General features: G+C 50.9%; 1 protein-coding gene and 1 long non-coding RNA gene across 6 annotated transcripts in view; one reads left to right on the top strand and one right to left on the bottom strand.

The window, feature by feature from the left end:
- LOC143262111 (uncharacterized) overlaps positions 1-27,535 on the bottom strand; it is a 66,564-nt gene that overhangs the window by 1,233 nt on the left and 37,796 nt on the right. The window contains exons 3-4 of one of the 5 annotated variants that reach the window (XR_013036059.1): positions 693-1,772; positions 48-279 (exon numbers count right to left, since the gene is read on the bottom strand). Coding sequence is in view for 1 of the 5 variants with exons in the window: in XM_076528048.1 (XP_076384163.1) it covers positions 13,704-14,174 (471 nt within the window). In the remaining 4 variants the exon portion in view is untranslated. Of the gene's footprint in view, positions 1-47; positions 25,003-27,535 lie in introns of those variants that run through there. The other 4 variants (XR_013036065.1, XR_013036063.1, XR_013036058.1 and 1 more) reach the window with 4 other exon arrangements.
- LOC143262147 (uncharacterized) lies at positions 16,799-17,925 on the top strand. The gene is made up of 4 exons (XR_013036067.1): positions 16,799-16,939; positions 17,353-17,584; positions 17,666-17,743; positions 17,836-17,925. It is a non-coding gene; the product is annotated as an uncharacterized LOC143262147 (long non-coding RNA).

The following is a 27,535-nucleotide window of genomic DNA, read 5'->3' as shown; positions in this document are numbered from 1 at the left end:
TTATAAATATACATTCTGTTTTGTACACATATATTGCATATACTTACAGCTCTCCCGGACTCGTACGCGGCAGCGATTTCTCGCTGCCGCGCTAGAATTGAGTCAAGCGACTCGTTTGCGGCGTTCCCCGCTGCCGCTGTTGCTGGTGTCGGCGCGGAGCTTGTCTCCGCTGCTGCGGTTGCTGGATCTGTGGCGGAGGTTGTCTCCGCTGCTGTGGCCGTGTTATTCGAACATATGTTTATTTTCTCCATCTCACTCGTTATTTGTTTTTCCATAGTTCTAAAAAAAAAAATAATATTATGAACACATTGCGGACGGCTCACGAGATATCTCGATTTCATGTTTTTTTTATTTAATCGACAATAAGCAACCAGCCGCAAATATTTCTGTTACATAACCATGCGTTCGAAAATGTGCGGCCTTTGAGGGCATGTTGAACGCGCAGAGCCCCGTCCGCAATGTGTTAAAATAAATTGCTACAATTACTAGAACAAATTTCTACAAACGTTTACGCACATTTCTAATTTGCATTTAGTATTCTTAAATAATATTATATATACATGGTTTATATATCTGTTTATTATATAAGATTTTTTACATTCTTGGAATGATTCATTTGCTTCGCTACAATTACTTAGGAATGCGAGAGGCTTCGTTACCATGGTTATGTAACAGAAATTGTATGTACTTACATGTAATCCTACGTCTGCAAGACTTGAACGTTGAATGAAACTGCGACCCTTCGAAATAATATCATTGCTTGTCTGCCAATTGTTCAAATAATATCATTGGTTGTCTGCCAAGGGTTCAAGTAATATCATTGGTCGTCTGTCAATTGTTCAAATAATATCATTGGTTGTCTGCCAATTGTTCAAATAATATCATTGGTTGTGTGCCAATGGCAATGTCCAATGGTAGCATCGCAAGCATAACCTGCGTTTTTACGTCGCGTTCGATCGTAATTTGTTCTCCAAGTGATACGGTCTAGGAGTGCAAAGCGTGCGATTTCTATTTCTTATAATTTTAGATTTTTTCTATTTCATTCTATTTCATGCTATTTCATTCTATTTCATTCTATTTTATTCTATTTAATTCTATTCTTTTTGATTCTACTTTTATATTCTACTCTATTCGGCATTATTCTACTACATTTCATTGTAAACAATAGAAACAGATAAATTTAACAATTTCAAAAGTGTAGCGAAACGATGCCAAAGGTTGTGAATTCAATGAATTGGGAGGATGTGGTTTCTTCCCAATTGTTCAGATGTATGAAGGGAGGTGCATCGAAACACCTGACCTTGACCAGACCAAGATACAGCAAAAGAAAAATTATGAAGGAGAGGTAAGTGAGCATTTTGTTTCGTTACTATGATTTCGGTAATATGTTTCGTTGAATTATTAGGGGCTGCAGTAATCTGGTATGCCCCGAGGCCCGCGATTCTCTAAAGGAAAAACAAACTGATCTGTGGAAAACCACGCGACAGTCCTCGGCCACTTACCCGGCAATATATATATATATTTTGTCTGCGATCCAGGAAACCAAACACTATTGGGGCCTCGAGTGCCTGGTCGTGTGTATATCGTCAGTCGAAGGCGCGACACAATCGCCGCTCGCACTCAACATAATTTACGACAAACGCACAACTGTTTCTTTCTCTTAGTACGACATTGACAGTATGCATCGTTAGCCCGTCGACCGGATTTATGGCCATAAAAAACGAATTACGGTTTTCCCCAATTCATGCGACTGTCCACCGTGGAAATGCGGTCTAATTGTCATAATACAAAATATTTAATTTTATTGCTTAAAACTACTGAAAATTTAAATATTCTAATTTCAAAAGTCCAATTTTAAATTAGTATTAAAATAAATTTATACAGTTAAGTTAAATTATATTACAACAAAGTAATAAAATTGTTATGAAATACAAATCATTTAATTTTACTGATTAATATTAATAAAAATTTAAATCTTCAATCACCATAAATCTAAACTTAATTCTTTACACGACTTTAATACTTTATACGACAATGAACCATTATTTATTTCAATTATTATTGAATACCCTAAACTAACCAATTCAATTTGATGTAGGATAAATGAATAAATATATTTAAAAGTATGAAAGAATAATGTCCGTAAAAAAGAAAAGAAAAAAAAAAGATTCCAATAAAAAATGTAACAACTAACAATGCCAAAGTTAGGATTTTCTTCCAACATAAACTCATCAATTCATTATTAATAACTATTATGATACATAACAGAAATATTAAATTAACTCTTTTACTTTCGAGATAATTAAAAACACTAACTTTATTTTAATTAACCCTGATACAAAAAGTACGAAAAAATCACTTTTACTTATACTAATATTACTTTCTTCTTCTACAACACACGCACACACATTTTAAAATCATTAAATTTATTCGTAAATAAATACTATAACTTATAATCATGTAATTCCCTTTCTCAAATGTATTAAATTAAGAAATCAATAATATTTATAATTTGTGCAAATAATATAATTTTCCTCATTCAGAATCCTTTCAATGTAAATGAAACACTTATTGTTAAACTAAAATTTTAATGAAAACATTGTCCCATACTTTTACACCGTTACGACTTAGTCCATTTATAATGAAAGCGACGTGCGATTTGTACGGTTCGCATAAATTTATTCAATCCAGATAATTATTAAAATTTACCATCGAGATAACTGCAGCCCCTAAAAATTCTTAAAATTAACGAACAACAGCAGTCGAACCGTTGGTGCTGGCGCACTGAATTTTTACCATTATTTAATTTAAATTTCTTATTCAAACTTTCATGTAATATTAAAAATTAATCTCTACTTGTCACTCGTATGAAAACTATCTAAATTTTTAGATGAATTCATAAATTGTATGTATGAAAAATATTTTGAAGCCAATTTTTTAGCCGCAATTAGAATAATATATATATATATATATTCTCACTCCAACAAAGCAAATTGATTCATATAATTAACAGTTCAATATAATTCAATCAAATAAACCTAAATAAAATAAATTATATTATTACAATCATAGTACTAATTAACTATAACCCAATTATTTATTTCTAAGAAAATTACCCCGTAACTGTATATTAGAAATCAAATTCAATTATTCAATTAGATAATTTCATATCTCTCGAACCGAGAAATCAAAATAAAAATTATATTCAACTCTATTATAAATTAATCCCACATATAAGTCTAAGTTCTAATATATAATATTATATTTTTTAAATAATAGATACGTACAATAAATTTTGATTGAGCTTAGATTTGTGCTACATCATTACTGAACTCCAATGGCGCATTAATATTATTTGACTTCGTGATAGTCAGAGATAACCACAGCTTGCAACCGGGTTGAAATTTTGCGCAGCTAGGTTTTTATTGACCGGTGGGCCGTATTGCTATGCAACAAATCGTTGCTACTTGTATTGTCATCGTTATCATTTGCAAGTATTCAATTAAAATGGAAAGATTGAACGGCTTACTCCAGGTTATGATTCGAAATGGTTGCAACGGCACAGTGACTCTCTCTGGTTCGCATTATTTAATTAATAATATCAATTTATTTAGATCGAACGGTATAGTACTCATTGAAAAACCTGTAAGGACAATTTTGACCATCTTGAGTCGGCTACGCTCTTTGCAGAAGATTGAAGAGAAAACGTTTGTTGCAAACAAATGCAGAATACGTATTGAAATAATATCTGCAGTGGGCCCTCACCGTGGGAGGGAATGAATTGTCGGACGCGGAAATTGTAACCTTCCCATCTGTGTGCCGTACGCGGCCGGGTCTCAAGGACCGCTCGTAAAAGCAACGAGTTCCAGATCCTCGGCCTTCTAATTTCTTTCTTTAGGGACACACGAAGGCAATCAGCTTTCTTTACGACAATAATCCTAAAATTTCCTTTCGACCCCATCTGTTCGTCAAACAATACGAACATACGTCCATACAACCGGGAAAGCATTTGTACGTGACGAAGATCCCAAGAAAAAGGAAGGGATATCTCGATGTCCCCCCCGTGTCCGCTACCTTGTCGTGGTGGGGGGGCTTCGTGCCCTAATGATCCTCAAGGCTGTGCCGGTGGGGATTTTATTCCCTGGCAGGTTCTACCTAGCCGGAGTGGCTTGAGGTGAGGGGCCAACTAAAGTCGGACACATACCGTAAACCTGTGGTCATGTTTTACAGGAACGGGGGTCTTGCCTTAACCGGCCGGACCGCGAGGATGACAACCTCTCTAAAAAAATCCCTAGCCCCAAGCAGTGTTGCGCGGTGAAGAGGGCGTAGCTTGAGTAAGCGCCAGCTATGGTTGGTGGGTGCACCAATCGTTAGCGGACAACCCCGGGGTACCTGGCGACCCCCCGGGCGTATTAGCCTTCCCCGGGTATGGCGGCTCTACCCGGGGTGACCTCCTTTCCGACCACACTCGTGGGATGAACTATGGATTCTTCTTTTACAAAAACAACCGGGGAGGGGGGCAACGAGCGAGAGGGAGAGGCGTGCGAGCCAATCGTGCGCCTAGAACGATATGTAGAGCCGGTGTCGCGGAGGCATTCTGCCACACGCTGCGCAAAGAGGCCTGCGGAGGGCCTTGGCGACTGCGACGGGGGGGAGGAGTCGGACTTCTCCGTCTCCTCCCACCACTCGTCGCAGAGCGTCCCGGGCACCTCCACGAGGAAACGGGGCCGGCCACCGACGACCGGGCAATACGTTGGCCTCCAAGAGGCCAAACACAGACAGGCTGAGGCTGACAGAAGCCTCATAGCGGACATTTTCGACCCGGTTGCCCCGGGGCCGAGGCCTGCGAGAACAAGCGACCCGCTTCCTGATGAAGTAGAGGTCGCTGCTGACTTCCGGGGCCGCCCGACGCGGGACGTTGCGGCGGCAGTTATGGAGTGCCTGGGCGATGTGGCCAGAATCTCCAATGCTGCGACGGGCCTGAAGGCCAGTGCGGAGCGGTCCCTCCGGACGGCGGCCCTGAGCAGCCGGGTGGGCGTTGCGGAGCTGGCAGTTCGGTCGGCTCCCAGCGCCACCCGGCTGTTGGAAGCCGAGAATGCCCAATTAAGGGAACAGTTGGCGGAGTTGCGGGCTGAAGTCGCCCGACTCCGTCAAGCGGTGGAGGCGGGGCCGGCTGTTGCCGGGATGGCTCCGCCGCTGCCCCCTGGTGGGGGCAAGGGGTTGCTGCCGGTTATCGGCGCTCGGGGGCCCCAGTCCCCTGGGCGAGGAGGGTCCTCGCCCCCACCCGCGGCTGTGCCAGCCGACTTGCTGGCACAGATCGGCTCCCTTATCGATGCCAAATTGGCATCGTTCAGAAGGGAGCTGGTCCCGCGGGTGCGAGGCCCACGATCGGCGGCACCCGTGCCGTCCGCCCCCTCCCTGCCGATGGACAGGAGGGGGGGAAAGAAAAAGGATGGCAGTGGGGGAGGGACTGTGGTCGCTAAGGCGACACAATTGCAGCCCGCCCCCACTGTTGCGTCGCCCTCCACCGCACCACCAACTGAGGTGTGGTCAAAGGTAGTTGGCCGGAAGGCCAAAAGGGCGGCTGCCGCAGATAAACCTGCGGCAGCTGCCAAGGCTGCTTTGACCCAGAAGGCGGCGAGGCGGGTGGCACCGGCTGCTCCCAAAAGGGCTCCCCTGCCGCCGCGTCCGCCCCGCACGGCTGCCGTTACTCTAACGGTACCGGCCGGCGGGGCGATGAGTTACGCCGAGGCGATGGCCACTGCCAGGTCCAAAATAGACCTGGCAGAACTTGGCATCGCCTCGCTGAAGCCCAGGAGAGCGGTGACGGGGGCAATAATTTTAGAGGTCCCCGGAGCTGATGGAGCAGCCAAGGCCACTGCCCTGGCCTCTAAGATGGCTGACGCGCTGGCAGGGACCGGCGTGAAGGTCGCGCGCCCAATCAAAAAGGCCGACTTTAGGGTGCGCGGCCTGGTCGACTCGACCACGCCGGTGGAGGTCGCCGCAGCTGTCGACCGTGTGGGAGGGTGCGACCGGGGGGATGTGAGGACCAGCGAAATCGGGCCTTCCCCCTCTGGTTTGGGCACCCTCTGGGTCCAGTGCCCTGCTGCGGCCGCACGCAAAGTTGCGGTCGCCGGCAAACTGACAGTGGGCTGGACCCAGGCGACGGTGGAGGCCCTCAGCGCCCGGCCCTTGCAGTGCTACCGCTGCTTTGGCTTAGGCCACACGAGGCAGCGGTGCACTGCGACCGAGGATCGGTCCGGCTGCTGTTTCGGGTGCGGCAGTCAGGACCATAAGGTGGCTGGCTGCACTGAAAAGCCAAAGTGCCCGCTTTGCGCGGGTGCTGGCAAGCCGGCCGGCCACCGCCTCGGCAGCCGGGCGTGCCCTGCCAGCGCGAGACGCGGCAGAGGAAGCAGGGGGAGGAGAACCACGACGGCCAAGGCGGCAGCCGCCGTGGCAGCTCCTAATAAAAAGGATTCGGCACCCAAGGATGCCACCGTCGCGCCCGTGGGGGCGGTTGGGGCTGATAAAACCCCAGACGCCACTGCTCCCGCGGCGGCGATGGAGATAGAGGCACCGGAGTAATGGGGCCTACTGGCCCTCTTATTCAGGCCAACCTGAACCGCTCGGTCAGAGCACAAGACCTTTTTGTGCAATTCCTGGCCGAGCGGGGTGCCGGGTTGGCCGTAGCGGCGGAGCCGTACCGGGTCCCCGACCATCCACATTGGATGGGGGACTTGGACGGCTCCGCCGCTATAATATGGGCAGGCCGGCCGGGGTCCCCGGCGTGCTCCGTTATCGAACGCGGCCGGGGATACCTGGCCGTTGACTGGGGCGGCACCGTGGTTGTGGCGATCTACGCACCTCCGAGGTGGTCCCTCGAGGAGTTTGAACAGTACCTGGACGTGGTGGCGAGATGCGTCTCTCGCTGCCAGCCACGTCCGGTGCTGGTCCTGGGGGACTTCAACGCCAAGTCTTCAGCTTGGGGTTCCCCCAGGACGGACCCGAGGGGTCGGGAGGTGCTTGATTGGGCGGCGGGACTCGGGCTCTGTCTCCTAAACACGGGCTCGGTCCATACGTGCGTGCGGTATAACGGGGGGTCCATCGTTGACCTGTCATGGGCAACGCCCCCGGCCGTGCGCCGTATTACGGGGTGGAGGGTGGCGGAGGAGGTCGAAACGCTGTCCGACCACAGATACATTGTTCTCGGCCTCTCCGCCGCCCCATCGACGCCCCGACGTCGCCCCGCTGATGAGGGATCGCCTCAGCCGCGGTGGGCGCTGAAGCGTCTCGACCAGGACGCTCTGATGGCGGCAGCCCACGTCGTGGCCTGGCCGGCAACACCGGCCGGGCCAGTCGACGGGACAAGGGAGGCCCATTGGTTCCGGGGCGCAATAACGTCGATTTGCGACGTCGCCATGCCCCGGGCCAGGGCCTTCCCGAGGAAGGCGGTGTACTGGTGGTCGCGCGCGATAGCGGATTTACGCACAGAGTGCGTCCGCGCGCGACGCCAGTACGCCCGCGCCCAACGACGACGACGTTCCGACGTGGAGCTGGCTATCCAGCTGTATGGGCGATACAGGGAGAAGGTGGTCGCCCTGCAGCTGGCCATCAGGCAGGCGAAGAGCCAGGCCTGGCGCGACTTTCTCGGGTCTCTGAACCGAGATCCGTGGGGGCGCCCATACAAAATGGCGATGGGACGTTTACGTCCCTGGGCGCCCCTTCTGACGGAAAGCCTGGATCCGGGGATGCTCGGACGGGTCGTGGACGCGCTATTCCCCGTCAACGGGGAGGCGTCCCGGCCCGTCCCTCAGCTAGAGGGACATGAGTGGTCCCCGGATCTGGAGGTCGCGCCGGAGGAAATGGCCGGGGTAGTCAAATGGCTTCGGGGCAAGAATACTGCCCCGAGTCTCACAGCGCTCAGCGAAGAGAGAGAGAACACCGTCAGCAGACGCGCTCTCCCTCGCACCGACGTCGCCCCTCCATCGACCGAACCCGGCGCGCAGAGGAGGCTTGCACAACGCCACACTTCAGTTCCACGCTCCGAAGAGTAACGACGTCTCTTCGGGAGCTCCCGCGTACCATATCTTACTACTTGCGAATATCATACATAGTCTAAGAAACCATTGTAACTAAGTACCAGAATATACATAATCTTACCAGTTAAATAGTGAAGTCATTGAACAATAATAACCCGAACGCTCCCTACGCGACGCGATAGTGTGTATCAACCTCACCAATTCGACAACGTCTCCAAGAACTACAACGCTGTCAACGAGCGGCCGAGTCCGTCCGGCACCTGCACTGCATCCAGCACTGGCGTCAACCGATCAAGCTCAACCAAGGCGCCGCATCTCGCTCAGCACCGGTGAGTCGCGTATTTGTGTATTGCGCGCGCGCCATCGTGACACCCCGTTAGTGAACGAAAAGTTGCAAGCGTCTCGAATCCGCGGCGGACGCGGGAGAAAATATATATTTTTCGCGTAACCGCGCCGCGGGACGTAACAAATTGGTACGCGCGTCATCGATACTGACGATCGCACGTCAGACAACTAATTCGGGAGCACCACGATCTCTTTCACCTTCCAGAGGAGCGCCTGGGAAAAACAAATGCAGTCCAGCATAAAATCATTACAACCGACGACATCCCGGTACACGTCAAACAGTATCGCTATCCTCCCGTTCACCGTACGGAAATCGATAAGCAAATGAAGGAACTGCTCGAACAAGACATTGTCGCGCCGTCCAAATCCCCCTATAACAGCCCATTATGGATTGTCCCAAAAAAGGCAGATTCCGACGGAAATAAACGTTGGCGGATGGTCGTCGACTTTAGAGCGCTGAATGAAAAATCCGTCCCAGACGCGTACCCACTGCCAAGTATCCTAGAGATCTTGGACCAGCTCGGCAGTGCAAAATACTAAAGCGTCTTCGATCTTGCTAGCGGTTTTCACCAAATCGAAATGCATCCGGAAGATGCAGCAAAAACCGCGTTCTCCACGCCGTACGGCCATTACGAATTCAAGCGTATGCCCTTCGGTCTTCGTAATGCCCCCGCGACATTCCAACGACTCATGGACAGTATTTTGTCAGGTCTCCAGGGAAACGAACTATTTGTCTACCTTGACGATATCGTCATCTACGCGCGCAGTTTGTCAGAACACAAATCGAAATTCAATAAACTAGCTCAGAGACTCCGCGAGGCAAACTTAAAATTGCAACCCTCAAAATGCTCCTTCCTGCACCGAGAAGTCGCGTATTTAGGCCACGTTATAGGCGAAGAAGGCGTTAAGCCCTGCCCTAAGAAAATCGCGGCAGTCAAAGACTTTCCAGTTCCCAAAAATCTAAAATCGCTCAGAGAATTCCTGGGCCTTTCCGGATATTATCGTCGGTTCATCCCGAAATATTCCCAAATCGCGAAACCATTAACGACACTTCTGAAGAAAGATACAAAATTCACGTGGAAATATGAACAAGAGCAAGCCTTTTCGACCCTCCGCGAGATTTTGACTACAGAACCATTACTTCAATACCCCGACTTCGACCGCGAATTTAACATAACCACTGATGCTTCGGGTTTTGCAATCGGCGGTATTCTTAGTCAGGGCGACCCAGGACAAGATCGGCCCATCGCCTACGCCTCGAGGCTGCTACATGGCGCGGAACTCAATTATTCAACTATAGAGAGAGAGTGCCTAGCTATTATTTATTGCACGCAATACTTCAGACCCTATATATACGGACACCGTTTCAATTTAATCACCGACCATCAACCTTTAGTCTGGATGAACTCAGTTAAGGACCCTACGTCCAGATTGCTGAGGTGGCGTCTTAAACTGGCAGAATTTGATTATAAAATTACGTACAAGACGGGCAAAACTAATCTCAACGCGGACGCGTTGTCACGAAACCCTATGTCCGCCCTCCCTCTCTCCACAGATTCCAGTTCATCCGGCATTTTCGACGCCGTCAAAAAATCGTCCGTCCCTGCATCACGACAACCTTCCCCGATCATTAGCCGCCGTCGGCCATCGTCAAGCTCTCCCCCCACCTCCTACTCTTCCTCACCGCCATCACCACAATCCCTTCCAGAAACGCCGCAGCAGACGCCGCCTTCCAACAGGCTACTCCTCCCGTCCACATCGCGATCCCCGACTCCCGCGCGCAATTCGTCTCCTCGCACCCTCCCTTCGCCAATCCCGACGATCCATCAACCCGCCGAAATGGCCATGACATCGAGTCCTGACTCGGAGTCCGACACTGACGAAAACCTTTTCGAAGATCACAACGCCCCTGCAACATCCACTAAAAGAACGTTCACGAACACACGCGACCGCCTCATCATGAGAAACGATAATCTGGTTGCTTTTATCACAATGAACGGACTACCGATTGACGAGGGCGCGACGGATTTGCACAATTCCGGAAAAATTCCCAAAATCAAGGACCCTACCCTAGCTCGCGCGAAAGTCCTAAATATCGGTAACAGAAAACTAATCCTACTCCCAGTAAAACCAACGCAATACCATACGGCGACGCATGACGACGTGATGGATTCCCTTAGATCCATCCTAGACGTCACCACAGAACTCCAATTAGACTCTTTCAGCATCTCAAAAACGACGATAGACAATACGACTTGGACAACAATTTACAAATCCTTGATTGAACTCTTTTCCGACACCAACGTCCAAATTTTTGCCTGTGAACATAAAGTCACAATCCCTCCTTCGACTGACCGTCCGGAAATCATAAACGAAAACCACTGTTCGGCCTACGCCGGCCACAAAGGAATAACGAAAACCTACAGACGAATCCGAGAAAAATATTATTGGCCGACCCTCAAGAAAGAAGTGCAGGATTTCGTTAATGCATGCACCACATGCCAACGAAAAAAATTAGTCAGGATTAAGACGCGGCAACCAATGGTCATTACAGACACGCCGGGCGCCGCGTTCGAAAAAATTTCCATGGATATCGTCGGTCCTATACCTACGTCACCCAAAGGTTTCTCCTATATCCTCACCATGCAAGATCTGTTAACCAAATATTCCTTGGCCGTACCCCTTCGCAACGCAACCGCAATCGAGATTGCAGATGCCTTTATTAAAGAATTCATATGCAGATTCGGCGCACCCAGAGGTATTCTTACCGATCAGGGCACCAACTTCCTAAGCTCTCTCATGAAAAATGTCGCGAAACGCTTTAAAATTTCACAATTTCGCACCACCGCGTTTAGACCGCAAAGCAACGGGTCGATCGAACGCTCGCACCACGTCCTGAAGGAATACCTGAAACAATACATTTCGAAAGGGAACTGGGACGAGTGGCTGCCGTATGCCACATTTTCATACAATACGAGCGTCCACGAGGGCACCTCGTTTACACCTCATGAGCTAGTATTCGGTGTAGCGGCGCGAACCCCCTCGGCAGATACAGCTGTCCATGATTCGTCTGACGAATCTTATAGTAAATACCTCGAGAATCTGCAAACAAAAATCTCCCAAACGATAACAAAAGCGAAAGAAAACCTGAACACCGCCAAACTAAGATCAAAGACGTACTACGACAGGAAGGTAAACGCGCAGGAATTCTCCGTCGGAGAGTACGTATTTCTTCTCAAGGAACCCAAAAAGGGAAAATTCGATGACGAATATGTGGGCCCCTATTGTATTATGGAACGCGTGAACGAATGTAATGTGCGTTTAAAATTTAAGAATGGCTCGCGGGTGGTACACACCAATAAACTAAAACGCGCCCCCAACCCAGTGACACGAGTGCGGTGCGCGAGAGTGACGTGTTCCCCCACCCCGCCCACGAACACTAACAAAACGACCTCGAGACAATACCACCGCCCTAATCGGCTACGACTGTGGAGGTTCAACCTTAAACACTACAACCGTCTCTACAATGGATCGACCCCTCTGCGAACTCGCCGACGACAAGCCGACAGTCCAAAATACGAGCGTGCAATTACTCCAATTAATCGATTTCGAAGAGACCCCGGTGGTACAGTGCAAGGTGGAAATAGACCGCACAATTTATTATTGCGGAATGCACTCGCATATGTCAGTCGTAAACAACGGTCGCCAGCAATATCTCCTTAACACTCCGAGAGATACCTGCAGAACAATGCATAGCTCAGGTATATTAATCCTACCTCCCACCGGGCAGTTAGCCGGATTGACAGGCAATAGCACGACAGTCAGAAGCATTACCCTAGCCGGATCCATCCTACAAGACGGAACGTGCGGCGGTACAACTTACAGTGACCCATTCGGAACATGGGACAAGGTGGTAGTCCAGGCGATAATAAGGGTGACCCTTAAAGGTTTTAACGCACCAGTAAAAATCTCTACCAACCAAATATATCTGCCTACCGGACATCGCTGCTCCCTGGATAAGGAGTACTGCACGGACCCGGAGGACGGATTTACATTTTGGGACAGCCTGCCCACCGACCGCTGTCTTTTCAACAGATACGAAGTCCTTTATGAAGGTAGAGCCACAAAGGTATCTTCGGAAGAACACCACGGAACCCCAACATATACAGTAACTTTAGGCGACACAGCTTTCGCTCTCACTAGTACAGGACGTACGCAAATCTGCGGGTACACCCTCATCAAAACGGAGCATCCGAAAATACTCTTACTAGAAACCGAAAGAGAAGGAAAATTTAAATCTATTTCGGGAAGCAGAATTAACAACCTCGATATCTTTACGTATGTAAACACGAAATTTATATACGTCGAGAAACACCTTAAATCTCAAATAATCGCGCTTTATCAAGATATAATGAAACAAAAATGCATACTAGAACAACAAGTGCTCAGGAACGCAATATCGCTGGTCCACATCTCCCCGGCCGAAGTAGCCATGACAATCGCCAAGGAATCCGGATATATGGCCGTCCCAGCTGGCGAAGTAATTCATGTGATTAAGTGCACTCCTGTCCAATGCACACTCAGGAAGACGGACGAATGCTTCGACGAACTTCCCGTCACATACAGGAACGACTCGTTCTTCCTAACACCAAGAACGCACATCCTAACGAAAACTGGAACCAAACGGATGTGCGACGAGCTGATTCCATCGACTTACAAAATCCACGGAACGTGGTACAGGATGACGCCACGCCCGACGGAAAGCATTCCACCTCCACCACTACAACCGCTAACATCATCCGTCTGGAAATATACAAACCCGGCAAACCTGGCCACCGGCGGAATTTACACGCAAGAAGATGTGCAAAAACTCAGCGACCATATAATGTTCCCCATAGAAAGGATCGCGGTAGTAAACGCACTGGCTCAAGGAGCATCGGGAAGGTCATACGCGGACGGCTCAGTAAAAATGCTCGGTTTAATAGACGAAGAAACATTACAGAAGATCGCAGAGTCAACAGGGAAAAGAATATGGAGCGGATTCATCGAGTTCGGCTCAGTAATGGCGGGACTGATGGGGATATACCTCGCCTTACGCATAGTTAAATTGTGTATCAATACCATACTGAATGGAATCGCCCTGCACGCAGCTTATGGCTGCAGCCTCCAACTCCTCGCGGCTTCGTGGAGCGCGCTGACGCACTTCTGCCTGTACTTAAAGAACAAACAAAGTGACAGTGAAGTGGCCCCTCAGTGTACCACCACGGAATGCATCCCCATAAGTGAAGTGGTCGTGCGCGAACCCCAAAACAAAAACTCTCACGAGAAATCAACAAAACTCTCAGACAACTCTGACGTGCGATCGGCCGGTATCCCCGGCCGGGTCTGGTTGCTTGCCATGAGCGTCCTGGGCGGGAGGCTCAGAAGCCTCTTCTCCGGGCTCCTGAGGTCCGGGGTGTTCCCGGACCTCTGGAGGAGAAGTCGGATGGTCCTCTTAAGGAAGGATGGGAGGCCTGCGGATTCTCCCTCCGCGTACCGGCCCATTTGCCTCCTGGACGAGGTGGGCAAGATCTTTGAGAAGATCATTGCTGCCCGCCTCGCCAGGCACCTGTCCCGCGTCGGCCCCGATCTGGCGGACTGCCAGTTCGGCTTCCGGGAGGGGCGATCGACGGTCGACACAATCGACCGTCTAAAGTCCCTCTCGGACAATGCCGTGGCACGGGGCGGGGTGTGCTTGGCGGTGTCGATCGACATCGTCAATGCGTTTAACACCCTGCCCTGGTCCGCCATTAGGGAGGCCCTGGTTGAACACCAGGTGCCTCCCTATCTGAGGCGGGCGATCGGGGCCTACCTGCGGGACAGGTGGGTGGAATACCCGAGCCGGTACGGGACGATACGGAGGGAAGTGGACTGCGGGGTCCCACAGGGGTCCGTGTTAGGACCACTCCTGTGGGACCTGGGATATAACGCAGTCCTGGAGAAGGCCTCCCTGCCCGACGGTGCCACCCTTGTCTGCTATGCGGACGACACGTTGGTGGTCACCGTCGGGGACACCTTCGAGAGGACCATCCGACGAGCGGAGGTTGCGGTGGCAGCCGTCGTCGCGAAGATCCACGATCTGGGGCTGAAGATGGCCCCGGAGAAGGCCGAGGCCGTCTGGTTTGGACGGCCTCGGTCGCGGCCACCGACCGGATCGTGGATCTGGGTTGGAGGAGCCTGCGTCGAGGTGAAGTCCGAGATCAAGTATCTCGGACTGATTCTCGACAGCCACTGGAGATTTGGGGCGCATTTCGGCCGCCTCGTCCCCCGGGTTGAGAGGGCGGCGGCCTCGCTCGGCCGCCTGTTGCCCAATCTCGGGGGACCGGATAATATGGTGCGTCGCCTATACCTAGGCGTGGTGCGGTCCATGGCCTTGTACGGCGCCCCGATCTGGGCGCCGTCCGCGAGGGCAAGCCGGCGCATCACCTTGTTGTTGCGCCGGCTTCAGAGGCAAATGGCCCTTCGCCTCATACGGGGTTACCGCACCGCGTCTACCGTGGCGGCGCTTGCTCTGGCGGGAGAAATTCCCTTCGAGCTGCAGGCGGCGATGCGCGCCTATGTTTATAGGCGCATATGCATCGCTGGCCGGGCTCGGGGGGACCCGTCGGAGCAGGAGGCGGTCCAGTGCTTCGAGCTCCAGGCCCGGGGACTTGCGCTCGCCAGATGGCATGCGGAGATTTGTTCCCATGCCGGCGAGCGCGTCCCTGGGGCTCTCCTGCCGCACTTCACCTCGTGGCGGGAGAGGCGGTTTGGCAGGCTCACCTACCGTGCGACGCAGGTGTTCACCGGGCATGGCTGCTTCGGTGTGTACCTGTGTCGCATCGGTCGGGAAGCGACGACGGTGTGCCACCACTGTGGCGCGGAGGAGGACTCGGCGCAGCATACATTGGAGGTATGCCCCGCCTTTTCAGTGCTGCGCCGAGTCCTAAGACGGGAAGTTGGTCGCGACCTCGCTCTCTCCAGCTTAGTTGGGGCCATGCTGGAGAGCCCGAGAAAATGGGCGGCAGCCATCGCCTTCTGCGAAGAGGTGATGCTGCAGAAGGAGGCTGCCGAGCGGGGTCGCCGTGAGCGGGGGGTGCGGCGTGTGCGCCCACGCCTAGAGCCCCCCTCCCCGAGCAGATGAGAATAGGCGGGCGGCGGGTGTACCAGATTACTGGTTTAATTGCCCGCCGCCCGCCACCCCTCCCCAACTGAAGCTGTCCTCCTAAATATTGGGAGAGACGAGGCGGTGTGGGGTGCTGTCCCCTGCACCGCCGAAGCAAGATGATTCAAGGGGGGAGTATAAATCTCCCCCCCCCCCCGGGACGCGACCGGCCGCCGCCATTCCATCCTGGTGGCCGGCCAGGCGAGGGGGAGCCGCGGTTGTGTTCTTTGAGAGTTCCCGTGGCTCCCCCGCTACTCGCCAGCGCCCTAGGCCGCCGTGGGGGTTTTAGCGGGCCGAACCCCGCACTACCCCCGCCCCGCCCTTCGGGCGGGACGGGGGTGTCTGACCAGCAGATTTCCCCCACGTTAAACAAAAAAAAAAAACAAAAAAAACAAAAAAAAAATATCTCGATGTCAGTGCTTTCGATGATACAGAAATTTACGTGAAATATAAATAACGTATAAATGACACTAATCAGCTACTTCGACCCGTCGATTTTGTTTTACAACTTCATTCGAATGATTGAATATGGACTACAGCATATGTCAATATCATAAAAATCCGAGAAATGAAAGTACAAAAGCGAGAAAGCGAAAAAATGTATTTCCAGCAGAAATGAGAACTTACCATTTAAATTATATCGAAACATATTACCGAAATCATAGTAACGAAACAAAATGCTCACTTACCTCTCCTTCATAATTTTTCTTTTGCTGTATCTTGGTCTGGTCAAGGTCAGGTGTTTCGATGCACCTCCCTTCATACATCTGAACAATTGGGAAGAAACCACATCCTCCCAATTCATTGAATTCACAACCTTTGGCATCGTTTCGCTACACTTTTGAAATTGTTAAATTTATCTGTTTCTATTGTTTACAATGAAATGTAGTAGAATAATGCCGAATAGAGTAGAATATAAAAGTAGAATCAAAAAGAATAGAATTAAATAGAATAAAATAGAATAAAATAGAATGAAATAGAATGAAATAGAATGAAATAGAATGAAATAGCATGAAATAGAATGAAATAGAAAAAATCTAAAATTATAAGAAATAGAAATCGCACGCTTTGCACTCCTAGACCGTATCACTTGGAGAACAAATTACGATCGAACGCGACGTAAAAACGCAGGTTATGCTTGCGATGCTACCATTGGACATTGCCATTGGCACACAACCAATGATATTATTTGAACAATTGGCAGACAACCAATGATATTATTTGAACAATTGACAGACGACCAATGATATTACTTGAACCCTTGGCAGACAACCAATGATATTATTTGAACAATTGGCAGACAAGCAATGATATTATTTCGAAGGGTCGCAGTTTCATTCAACGTTCAAGTCTTGCAGACGTAGGATTACATGTAAGTACATACAATTTCTGTTACATAACCATGGTAACGAAGCCTCTCGCATTCCTAAGTAATTGTAGCGAAGCAAATGAATCATTCCAAGAATGTAAAAAATCTTATATAATAAACAGATATATAAACCATGTATATATAATATTATTTAAGAATACTAAATGCAAATTAGAAATGTGCGTAAACGTTTGTAGAAATTTGTTCTAGTAATTGTAGCAATTTATTTTAACACATTGCGGACGGGGCTCTGCGCGTTCAACATGCCCTCAAAGGCCGCACATTTTCGAACGCATGGTTATGTAACAGAAATATTTGCGGCTGGTTGCTTATTGTCGATTAAATAAAAAAAACATGAAATCGAGATATCTCGTGAGCCGTCCGCAATGTGTTCATAATATTATTTTTTTTTTTAGAACTATGGAAAAACAAATAACGAGTGAGATGGAGAAAATAAACATATGTTCGAATAACACGGCCACAGCAGCGGAGACAACCTCCGCCACAGATCCAGCAACCGCAGCAGCGGAGACAAGCTCCGCGCCGACACCAGCAACAGCGGCAGCGGGGAACGCCGCAAACGAGTCGCTTGACTCAATTCTAGCGCGGCAGCGAGAAATCGCTGCCGCGTACGAGTCCGGGAGAGCTGTAAGTATATGCAATATATGTGTACAAAACAGAATGTATATTTATAATATATATACTTCTATTTCTGCTGTTGTGTTACAGTCGCAGTGGCGAAATATATTAGGCCAGCTGGCACGGGGGACAGCTAGGCCTAACCTGGCCAACCTAGTGGCTGCAAATGTAAGTAAATGAAAAATACTTTTATATATAATATTATATAGTAATATGTATAATAACAAATAATAATAATAATATATACTTATACGTTGCAGAGAGAGCTGAAAAAGCTATTAAAAAAAACTGTGTATGGCCCCCAAAAGAGGGGCAAAAAAGGGGAAAGAGGAAGAGGAGGAAGAGGAGGAAGGGGAGGAAGGGGAGGAAGAGGAGGGAGAGGAGGGAGCGCGAAATACATAGTAAATTTTTATTAATGTGTAGCAGCCATTATGCTGCAACTACGCGCCCGCCTAAAGAAACTTTCATTTTTATGGCGGTACACGGCCGGCGACGGAATAACAGTTAGCGGATTTCGCTTGCAGAGGCCAAGGACGAAGTAATAAACTTTCCCTGGCCGTTGCAAGTCGAGAAGGATTTTAGTAACCTTTTTTGACAACCCCACGTGCACAGCAGATGTTGCTGAAAAATAATTACCGGCCGCCTACCGCTACAGGGCTACCTGGCCGCGCGTTTAGCGCGGCCCGGGAAAACCCTGAGGAGAAACCGTCTCCTTGGACAAAGGAAGACGAGGTTCCGCCGAACGTATATAAGCGGCAAAAATCGACCGCCCAAAAATGGAACAGGGTAGTCAGTTCGGAGAGTCCGGCCAGGACAGTCCGGTCAGAACAGCACGGTTCCGGGTAACGCATAAGTCCGTGAACGAGTCAGTGAAATATTATAATTGAGGGTACGGAACATTTCGCGTACGCAGCTCCCTCAATTAATTGGTGACCCCGACGTGATCGGGATACGGAACGAATTTCATTGAACCACGCGACCGCAAAATTAAGAAGGATGGCCTCAGGAAGTAACACCACGGCAGGCCCCCCTAACGAGGGAGGAGCAACGATAGGACGGGTAGCCGTCCGCATTCCCGAATTTTGCGCCTCAGACCCAGAACTGTGGTTTAGCATGGTCGAACGCAGCTTCGAAGCATCGGGAGTGACAGCGGAAAACACGATGTTCGGGTACATACTGGGCGCACTAAACCCGGTGCACGCGGCGGAGGTCCGTGACGTGATCATGAACCCGCCGGGTTCGGGACAGTATCAAAAGCTAAAGACAGAGCTGATTCGACGGCTCAGCTCAACGCAGGAACAGAAGACCCGACGTTTACTCGAGTCAGAAGAGATCGGCGATCGAAAGCCGTCGCAGTTTCTACGGCATCTGAGAAGACTAGCGGGAACCGCAGTCTCCGATAGCGTGCTACGCACACTCTGGGTAGGGAGGTTACCCACTAATATGCAGGTCATTTTGGCCACCCAAACGGACGCGGAACTGGACAAGGTGGCCGACCTGGCCGACGTGATCGCGGACACAACAGGCCCCCGCATGCAGGTAGCCGAGACAACAACGCGGGTCCCGCCGGCCGCGATGCAAACCGGGGCGACGAACGAATTAGAGGCCCTGCTTAACGTGAAGTTGGCCCAACTCACCCTGTCGTTCCGCCAAGAAGTCGAAGCGATCAGGCAGGAACTCCGCAGCGAGGGGCGATCGTCGCGTTACGACCAGAGTGTTCGGCCCAGGTCACCCTCTCGACAGTTTCGACGACGGCGTTCTGTGTCACGCCGACGCCTGCAAGAAAGGCAAGGGAGATGTTTCTACCACTGGCGCTGGGGAAGCAACGCTGAGCGCTGCGAACCCCCGTGCAATTGGAGCGGAGCATCGGGAAACGAGCCGGGCGGTCGTTGATGACGGCGGACGACACTTGCCCGACACCACACCGTCTGTTCGTGTCCGACGTGAAGACGAAGACGCGATTTCTGGTCGACACCGGCGCCGACCTGTGCGTGTACCCGCGGTCGTTGATCCGGGGTCGCGCCGAAAGATCACCGTATGTACTGTTCGCAGCCAACGGATCCGAAATAGCGACCTACGGTGCGGTTACGCTGACGTTGAATTTGGGGCTACGTCGGGCGTTCACGTGGCGTTTCGTAGTCGCCGAGGTGTCGAAACCTATAATTGGTGTCGATTTCCTCTACCACTATGGGTTACTTGTCGACATACGAAACCGACGTTTGTCGGACCATCTGACGTCAATGTCAGTGCCAGGACGACCCGTGAATGGAAGTGACCGAGCAGAACCGAGCGTGAAGACGGTCACCGGTACTTCCATCTACGTAGACTTGCTCCAACGTTTCCCTGAAATTACGAGACCGGAAGGGATCCCGTCCCCAGCGAAACACAACACGGTGCACTACATCCGGACAACATCGGGCCAGCCAGTGAGCTGTCGACCACGGCGTCTCGCACCAGAACGTTTTCGAGCCGCCAAGAAGGAGTTCGAAAAAATGATCCAGCTTGGAGTGGCGAGGCCGTCCGAAAGCAGCTGGTCATCCCCGCTGCACGTTGTACCGAAGAAGGAGCCGGGCGAATGGAGACCGTGCGGGGACTATCGCGCACTCAACGCACGAACTCTCCCCGATAGGTATCCAGTAAAGCATATCGAAGACTTTGCACACAATTTAGCCGGTAAGCGAGTGTTTTCTACAATAGACTTAGTGCGTGCGTACCACCAAATTCCGGTGGCAGCCGAGGATATGTGCAAAACCGCGGTCACGACCCCCTTCGGTTTGTTCGAGTTCGCGTGTATGCCTTTCGGGCTGCGCAACGCGGCGCAGACTTTCCAACGTTTTATCGACGAGGTGCTGCGCGGTTTAGACTTTGCATACGCGTACATAGACGATATAATCGTGGCATCGGAAACCGAGGAAGAACACCTCGAACATTTAGAACTACTGTTCCGTAGACTTAAGGCGTATGGGGTGGTGATCAATTCCGGTAAGTGCGTGTTCGGTAAGGCTGAAGTGCAGTTTTTAGGGTATGGGGTGTCTGAAAAGGGCACGCAACCGTTACCAAGTAAAGTGCGCGCGATTGTAGACTATACCCAGCCGACCACGGCGAAGCAGCTTCGGCAGTTCCTGGGTATGATGACCTTCTATAGGCGGTTCATACCTAGGGCTGCACAAACACAGGCGCCGCTTAACGAATTGCTCCGGGATAACAAGAAGGGACGCACACCAGTCACCTGGACACCCGAGGCAACAGCGGCGTTCGAGGAGTCGAAGCGGGCTCTGGCGCAAGCCACGTTGTTGGTGCACCCCCGAGCCAACGCTCCACTCGCGCTTACCTGCGACGCCTCGGATTTCGCTGTCGGAGCAGTGTTACATCAGGATTCCGGCAAGAGTTGGGAACCCTTAAGTTTCTTTTCCAGAAAACTCAGCCCTGCCGAGATGAACTATGGAGCATACGACCGAGAGCTGCTGGCCATTTACCTCGCCATTAAAAATTTTAGGCACATGGTCGAGGGACGTCCTTTCGCCATAATGACGGACCACAAACCGCTAATCTATGCGTTCCAGCAGAAGCCGGAGAAGTGTTCGCCCAGGCAGTTTCGGTACCTCGAATTTATCGGACAATTTTCAACCGATATCCGACACGTAGCCGGCAAGGACAACGTCGTAGCTGACACCATGTCCCGAATCGAGGAAATCGACGGACCCTTCAGCTACGAAGAGCTGGCAGCGTCACAAGAGGCCGATGCGGAACTCCAGGCGTACTTGCGGGGAGAAACGGCGAGTACGTTAAATATAAAGAGGGTGGCGATCCCCGGCACGTCAAGGTTGGTGTACTGCGACGTATCAACAGGCGCAGTAAGGCCGTTGCTGACGAAACCGTTCCGACGCGCCGCTTTCGATATGGTCCATAGGCTCGCGCATCCCGGCGTTAAAGCAACCGTAAGGTTGGTGACGGAACGTTACGTTTGGCCGTCGGTAAAGTCGGATTGCAGACGGTGGGCCCAAGCTTGCGTTCCATGTCAACGGGCAAAAGTCTCCCGGCACGTACACGCGCCAACGGGGAAGTTCACGCCATCGGGTAGGTTCGAACACGTTCACATCGATATTGTAGTGTTACCCGTGTCCGAAGGACACAGGTATTGCCTTACCTGCGTCGACCGTTTTACCCGATGGCCAGAAGCGTTCCCGTTGGAAAACCAAGAGGCGCCCACGGTTGCACGGGCATTTTACGAGGGGTGGATAACCCGGTTTGGTACCCCGTTAAGAGTAACCACGGACCAGGGAAGGCAGTTCGAGTCGAACCTGTTCAATCAATTAAGCATACTGACAGGAACGGCCCATCTGAGGACAACGGCATACCATCCGGCAGCAAATGGTATGGTGGAGCGGCTGCACCGCCAATTAAAGGCCGCTATCCGGTGTCACAGCAACACGCAGTGGACTAAAGTCCTTCCAACCATTTTGCTGGGCATACGCGCAGCCTGGAAGGAAGACGTCAAGGCGACAGCTGCGGAATTGGTATACGGCGAGACGTTGCGCCTACCGGGCGAGTTTCTATCGCCGCAGCCAGCTCCAGCGGACCACGACGCAGCCGATTTCGTCAAGGAACTACGCCATCATTTCCGGCAGGTCACGCCAGCTCCGGGGAGCCAGCACGGAACGAAACGAACATTCGTGTTTAAAGATCTGGCGAACACGAAGGAGGTATTCGTCAGAAATGACACCGTGCGGAGCTCGGTGCAGCCGCCATACGACGGACCATACAGAGTGCTAAACCGAGGGGCGAGAACTTTCACATTGGACATTAAGGGCAAACCGGTAGTTGTTACTTTAGATAGATTGAAACCGGCGTATATTGTCTCTGATGTTGTCGAAGGGGCATCAGCCCAATCACAGCAAGAGGCGCAGACGCCGACGCCGACCCCAGTAGGGCAAGAAAACGGTCGAGTTACACGCTCGGGAAGACGCGTGAGATTCCCCGACCGATTTCAAATCGCGCGAGTGAGATATGTGTAAATATGCAAGAGAGTGTGCGTTACCAATGTGTATGGATGGGTGTGCATAGAATAGTTCGTGATCTGTCAATCACTGGCGGGGAGGGTGATGTAGCAGCCATTATGCTGCAACTACGCGCCCGCCTAAAGAAACTTTCATTTTTATGGCGGTACACGGCCGGCGACGGAATAACAGTTAGCGGATTCGCTTGCAGAGGCCAAGGACGAAGTAATAAACTTTCCCTGGCCGTTGCAAGTCGAGAAGGATTTTAGTAACCTTTTTTGACAACCCCACGTGTACAGCAGATGTTGCTGAAAAATAATTACCGGCCGCCTACCGCTACAGGGCTACCTGGCCGCGCGTTTAGCGCGGCCCGGGAAAACCCTGAGGAGAAACCGTCTCCTTGGACAAAGGAAGACGAGGTTCCGCCGAACGTATATAAACGGCAAAAATCGGCCGCCCAAGGATCGAACAGGGTAGTCAGTTCGGAGAGTCCGGCCAGGACAGTCCGGTCAGAACAGCACGGTTCCGGGTAACGCATAAGACCGCGAACGAGTCAGTGAAATATTATAATTGAGGGTACGGAGCATTTCGCGTACGCAGCTCCCTCAACTTCATTTCACATAAAAACAATGTTAGCGAGAAGGATTTTTTGAAATTGGAATGTTACGACCCAAAATATTGCGAGGAATGTATTGCACTGTTATATAAACAATAAACAGTTACCATTTCTGTCTTTTTTAAAAGGGTTTACAAAACCTCCAATAAGAATGAAAAATTTCTCTCCTGACCGAGTCCTTTCCGTACTTCAACCTAAACCAATGCAGTGTCTCACAATCAGTGATAGTACCAAATTGCAGATTCGAAATACTCTAGTATTCAAGCGTTCGTATTCAAGTACATAATATACAACGCGATTCCATTTCACAAGAATAACTGCGATGAATACTGTCCAATATAAATCATAGACCTATTTAAACCAATAACACTACTATGAAAAACCTCAGAAATAAGTTTGCCTGTAATTAATACTTAGGTAAGTATCGTTGTCGTATCCAGCCATAGTTGTCTTCAACTACTGAAACCAACGACTACTCTGTTACACTGCTTTTCTTCCTCCATATTATAACCATTTCATAAAAAACATTTAGTTATTTCGGGCGCGTAGAGTACAAGAAATGTCCTGCAAACTACCAAGAATGCACAGCTCTGCAGTAATATAAAATGGAGTATTCTCAATCTGAATGTTCCATTTAATGCAACTCTTCATTTGTGGTGAATTTACATGTTGGTGATTCCATTGCTGATTCCGAATATTGGAAATTTGTCGAGCAACAACCCGACCCAACTATAAATTTTCCAATACAGATAAAGTACACTGGATGCCCCGTGTGTCTAAAATCAAATTGATCAATTTTAGATCGCCAGTCGATTACCTCCTCTTTACTGGTATCACTTGGATCGATTCATAAGAACTCTAGCGCGACGTTAGTTTTTTTACATTAAGCCGAGCTCAGCTGCTCGAGCTCGACGCCGGTCCAAGTAGACAAACCGTACTAAACACATCAAACAGTCTTCTGTTTGTATCATTGCAATGTATTCATCACTTAGGCTATCCTTCTAATATTCACAATATCAAATCCATTATCTATTTTCCGTCGTCTCCCTTGCAGCGCTGTTCGTTATGACCAAACTTTATCCTGGTGTAGCTTCGGCCCAGTCAGCTGCCGAACGCTTAGAGGCAACAGCCACCCTTAGAGCTATCACACTTTGTGTGACTACGCGCTCAATGGGTTTTGGAACCGTAAACACATTTATTGCTTTGATAGGTTTACACAATGTTCCAAATCGTGGCACCCTCTACCAAATGTACCGCGTCTCCCTTGCTCTCTTCGAGTCCAAGCTACAAAAGTGCCAGGAAACTGTATCTGTCATTACAGACCACTTGGACTATTATCAACATCTTAATAACAGCTCTGACTTTATGCGTAACTGTAAATCAAGAGCGATCATGCCTGATCCGATCGTGCGCCCCATCAACGCGTTGGGACCACTCAAAGTATATGACAGCGTATATTATCCTCGAGTAGCTGTCGCAAGAAAAGACACAAATGGGCGCTTTATTCCGCAAAGTGAAAGGGTTTTGTTTTCCAATCTTCGCACAACTGTTTTGGCTCTAGCCGATAACAATATAGCTGTTGAACATCGGCGAAGATTTCATGAGAATAACCCAATACCCGGTTGTCAATGGAGTGCAGATCATCTACTCCAAAATCCCGACGACATAGCACCTGCTGGATTCGCTGATTGAGGACATGGACGATATCCAGGCTAAAGTCGCGTTCCTGGCAAAGAAATCTCCCAAGTACTTTACTGAGCCGGTCAATTTCAATCCTGAGGGTAGTAAGGCAATGTTGGCGTCGAACTTCCAATCTGGAATGAAGGTTAGGGATCGCAATGTTGGCGAATCTTTGAATGATTATGTACAGCGGATGAGACTCGACGGTGACATCACGGATTTTGAAAATTTGCAACGCTTGACTGGAGCTGAGCAACTGGTATCCGCGCTCTGCTTACTTGGTGAGCGACCTACAACTACAGCAGCAATGTATCCGGTATACGCTAATAGAGATGCTACTTGTAGCGTTGAAGTTAGTAACATGTCGTACAAGGCAGCAAGAAGCATAACATATACGAACACTTGAGTGTGACGCCTAGAAGCCATGACTAACTGGAGTTAGCTTCACTCCACCCCACTAGTGTAATGGAGAGATGTAAGGTTGAGATCACGTCTCTCGTGGAGGTGCAGTCGGCACCCGAGCGTGTTGAGGACCCTACAGGTGACGGTTGGCAAACCGTCACCAAAAAGTCGAAGCGAGCCAAGCCGGGCACACCCACCGGCAAGGCCGCGGTAAACCGGGCCAGGAGACCGAAGGGGACGTTCTCCGGGCAAAAGGTACGGCCTCTCGATCTCGTAAGAGACGAAGCCTTTAGGCGAGTGTCCGAAATACGGACCTTTTGCTTCCGACCCGCGTCGAAAGTCAACAAGGAGTCCGGGTCGAGGATACTTGCCGAGGTTGAGGCACTCAACGAGTTAGTCCAGGAGCTTATTCAACAGAATAGCTTCGTCGAAGGGCAACTCGCCGCGGTCAGGGCGGGCCTAAAAGCGCGTCCTGCCGTAATGAGTGCGATGCGACCTGGGCCGTCCAAGGTAACTCTCCCGAAGACGGCCTGCAATGCCGCGCTGCCGACTTACGCCCAAGTGGCCAAAGTCGACTGCAAAAGAGCTTTTCCGGAAGCGGGAAGACAGCCACAATCGCAGTATGTGGTGAAAATCTTCCAGCCGAAGGAAAAGGGACAGAGCAGATAGAGAAGCACCTCAAGCACTTGGAGACGGTACTCGTGGAATTGAGGGGGAAGAGAGTAATAATTTCTGTCGACGCGAACGCGCAATCCTCGCTCTGGAGCCCGCACAGCACAGACAAGAGGGGAGCGCAGTTAGAAAGATTAGTTTCCGCGTTTAGACTAACTGTAGCTAACGACGCTAGTCAACCACCCACCTTCTGGACGCCAAAAGGATCGTCATACATCGACGTTACCTTGGCATCCTCCTCCATGGCCCCCTATATTAAAGAATGGAGGATAAGAAGCGAATGGACGACTAGCGATCATAACGCCATCGACATCCGGCTGCGGGCACCTAGGGCCGCGAAGGGAAATCAGGGAGCAGCGAACTCTCGGTTCGACACTCGTCGAGCGGATTGGGAGCGGTTCTCGGAGGCCCTGTCCGACCACTCACGGTCGCGCCACGAAGTCCTGAGTTTGGGGTCGGTGGAAGATGTAAGTAGGATGGCAGAGATGCTCACACCCCCCCCCCCCCCGTGTCCACTACCTTGTCGTGGTGGGGGGGCTTCGTGGCCTAATGATCCTCAAGGCTGTGCCGGCGGGGATTTTATTCCCTGGCAGGTTCTACCTAGCCGGAGTGGCTTGAGGTGAGGGGCCAACTAAAGTCGGACACATACCGTAAACCTGTGGTCATGTTTTACAGGAACGGGGGTCTTGCCTTAACCGGCCGGACCGCGAGGATGACAACCTTTCTAAAAAATCCCTAGCCCCAAGCAGTGTTGCGCGGTGAAGAGGGCGTAGCTGGAGTAAGCGCCAGCTATGGTTGGTGGGTGCACCAATCGTTAGCGGACAACCCCGGGGTACCTGGCGACCCCCCGGGCGTATTAGCCTTCCCCGGGTATGGCGGCTCTACCCGGGGTGACCTCCTTTCCGACCACACTCGTGGGATCAGTTATGGATTCATTTACAAAAACAACCGGGGAGGGGGGAAACGAGCGTGAGGGGGGGGGGTGCGCGGGCCTATCGTGCGCCTCAAAAGATGTATAGTGCCGATGTCGCGGAGGCATTCGACAACACGCGGCACAAAGAGGTCTGCGGCGGGACTTGGCGATTGCGATGGGGGGGGGGGGAGTCGGACTTCTCTGTCTTCTCCCACCACTCGACGCAGAGCGTCCCGGGCACCTCTACGAGGAAACGAGACCGGCCACCAACGACCAGGGCAACGACTCAAGCAGGCTGAGGCCGACAAAAGCCTCATCGCGGGCATCTTTGACCCGGTTGCTCCGGGGCCGAAGCCCGCGAGATCGGGCGACCTGCTTCCAGACGAAGTGGAGGTCGCTGCGGATTTCCGCAACCGCCCGACGCGAGACGTAGCGGCGGCGGTGATGGAGAGCCTGGGCGACGTCGCGAGGATTTCTGCCGCGACGATGGGGCTAAAGGCCAGCGCGGCCCGATCCCTGCGGGCGGCGGCACTGAGCAGCCGGGTGGGCGTTGCGGAGCTGGCGATCAGGTCAGCTCCCAACGCTGCCAAGGCCGCTCCGAACGGGAGGGCGGCCAAACGGGTGGCACCGGCTGCCCCCAGGAGGGCTCCTCTGCCGCCGCGTCCGCCAAGGTACCAAAA

This window comes from Megalopta genalis, chromosome 1 (assembly GCF_051020955.1).
Source record: "Megalopta genalis isolate 19385.01 chromosome 1, iyMegGena1_principal, whole genome shotgun sequence".
NCBI classification, from domain to species: domain Eukaryota; kingdom Metazoa; phylum Arthropoda; class Insecta; order Hymenoptera; family Halictidae; genus Megalopta; species Megalopta genalis.
This window is presented reverse-complemented; position numbering and strand designations above follow the sequence as displayed.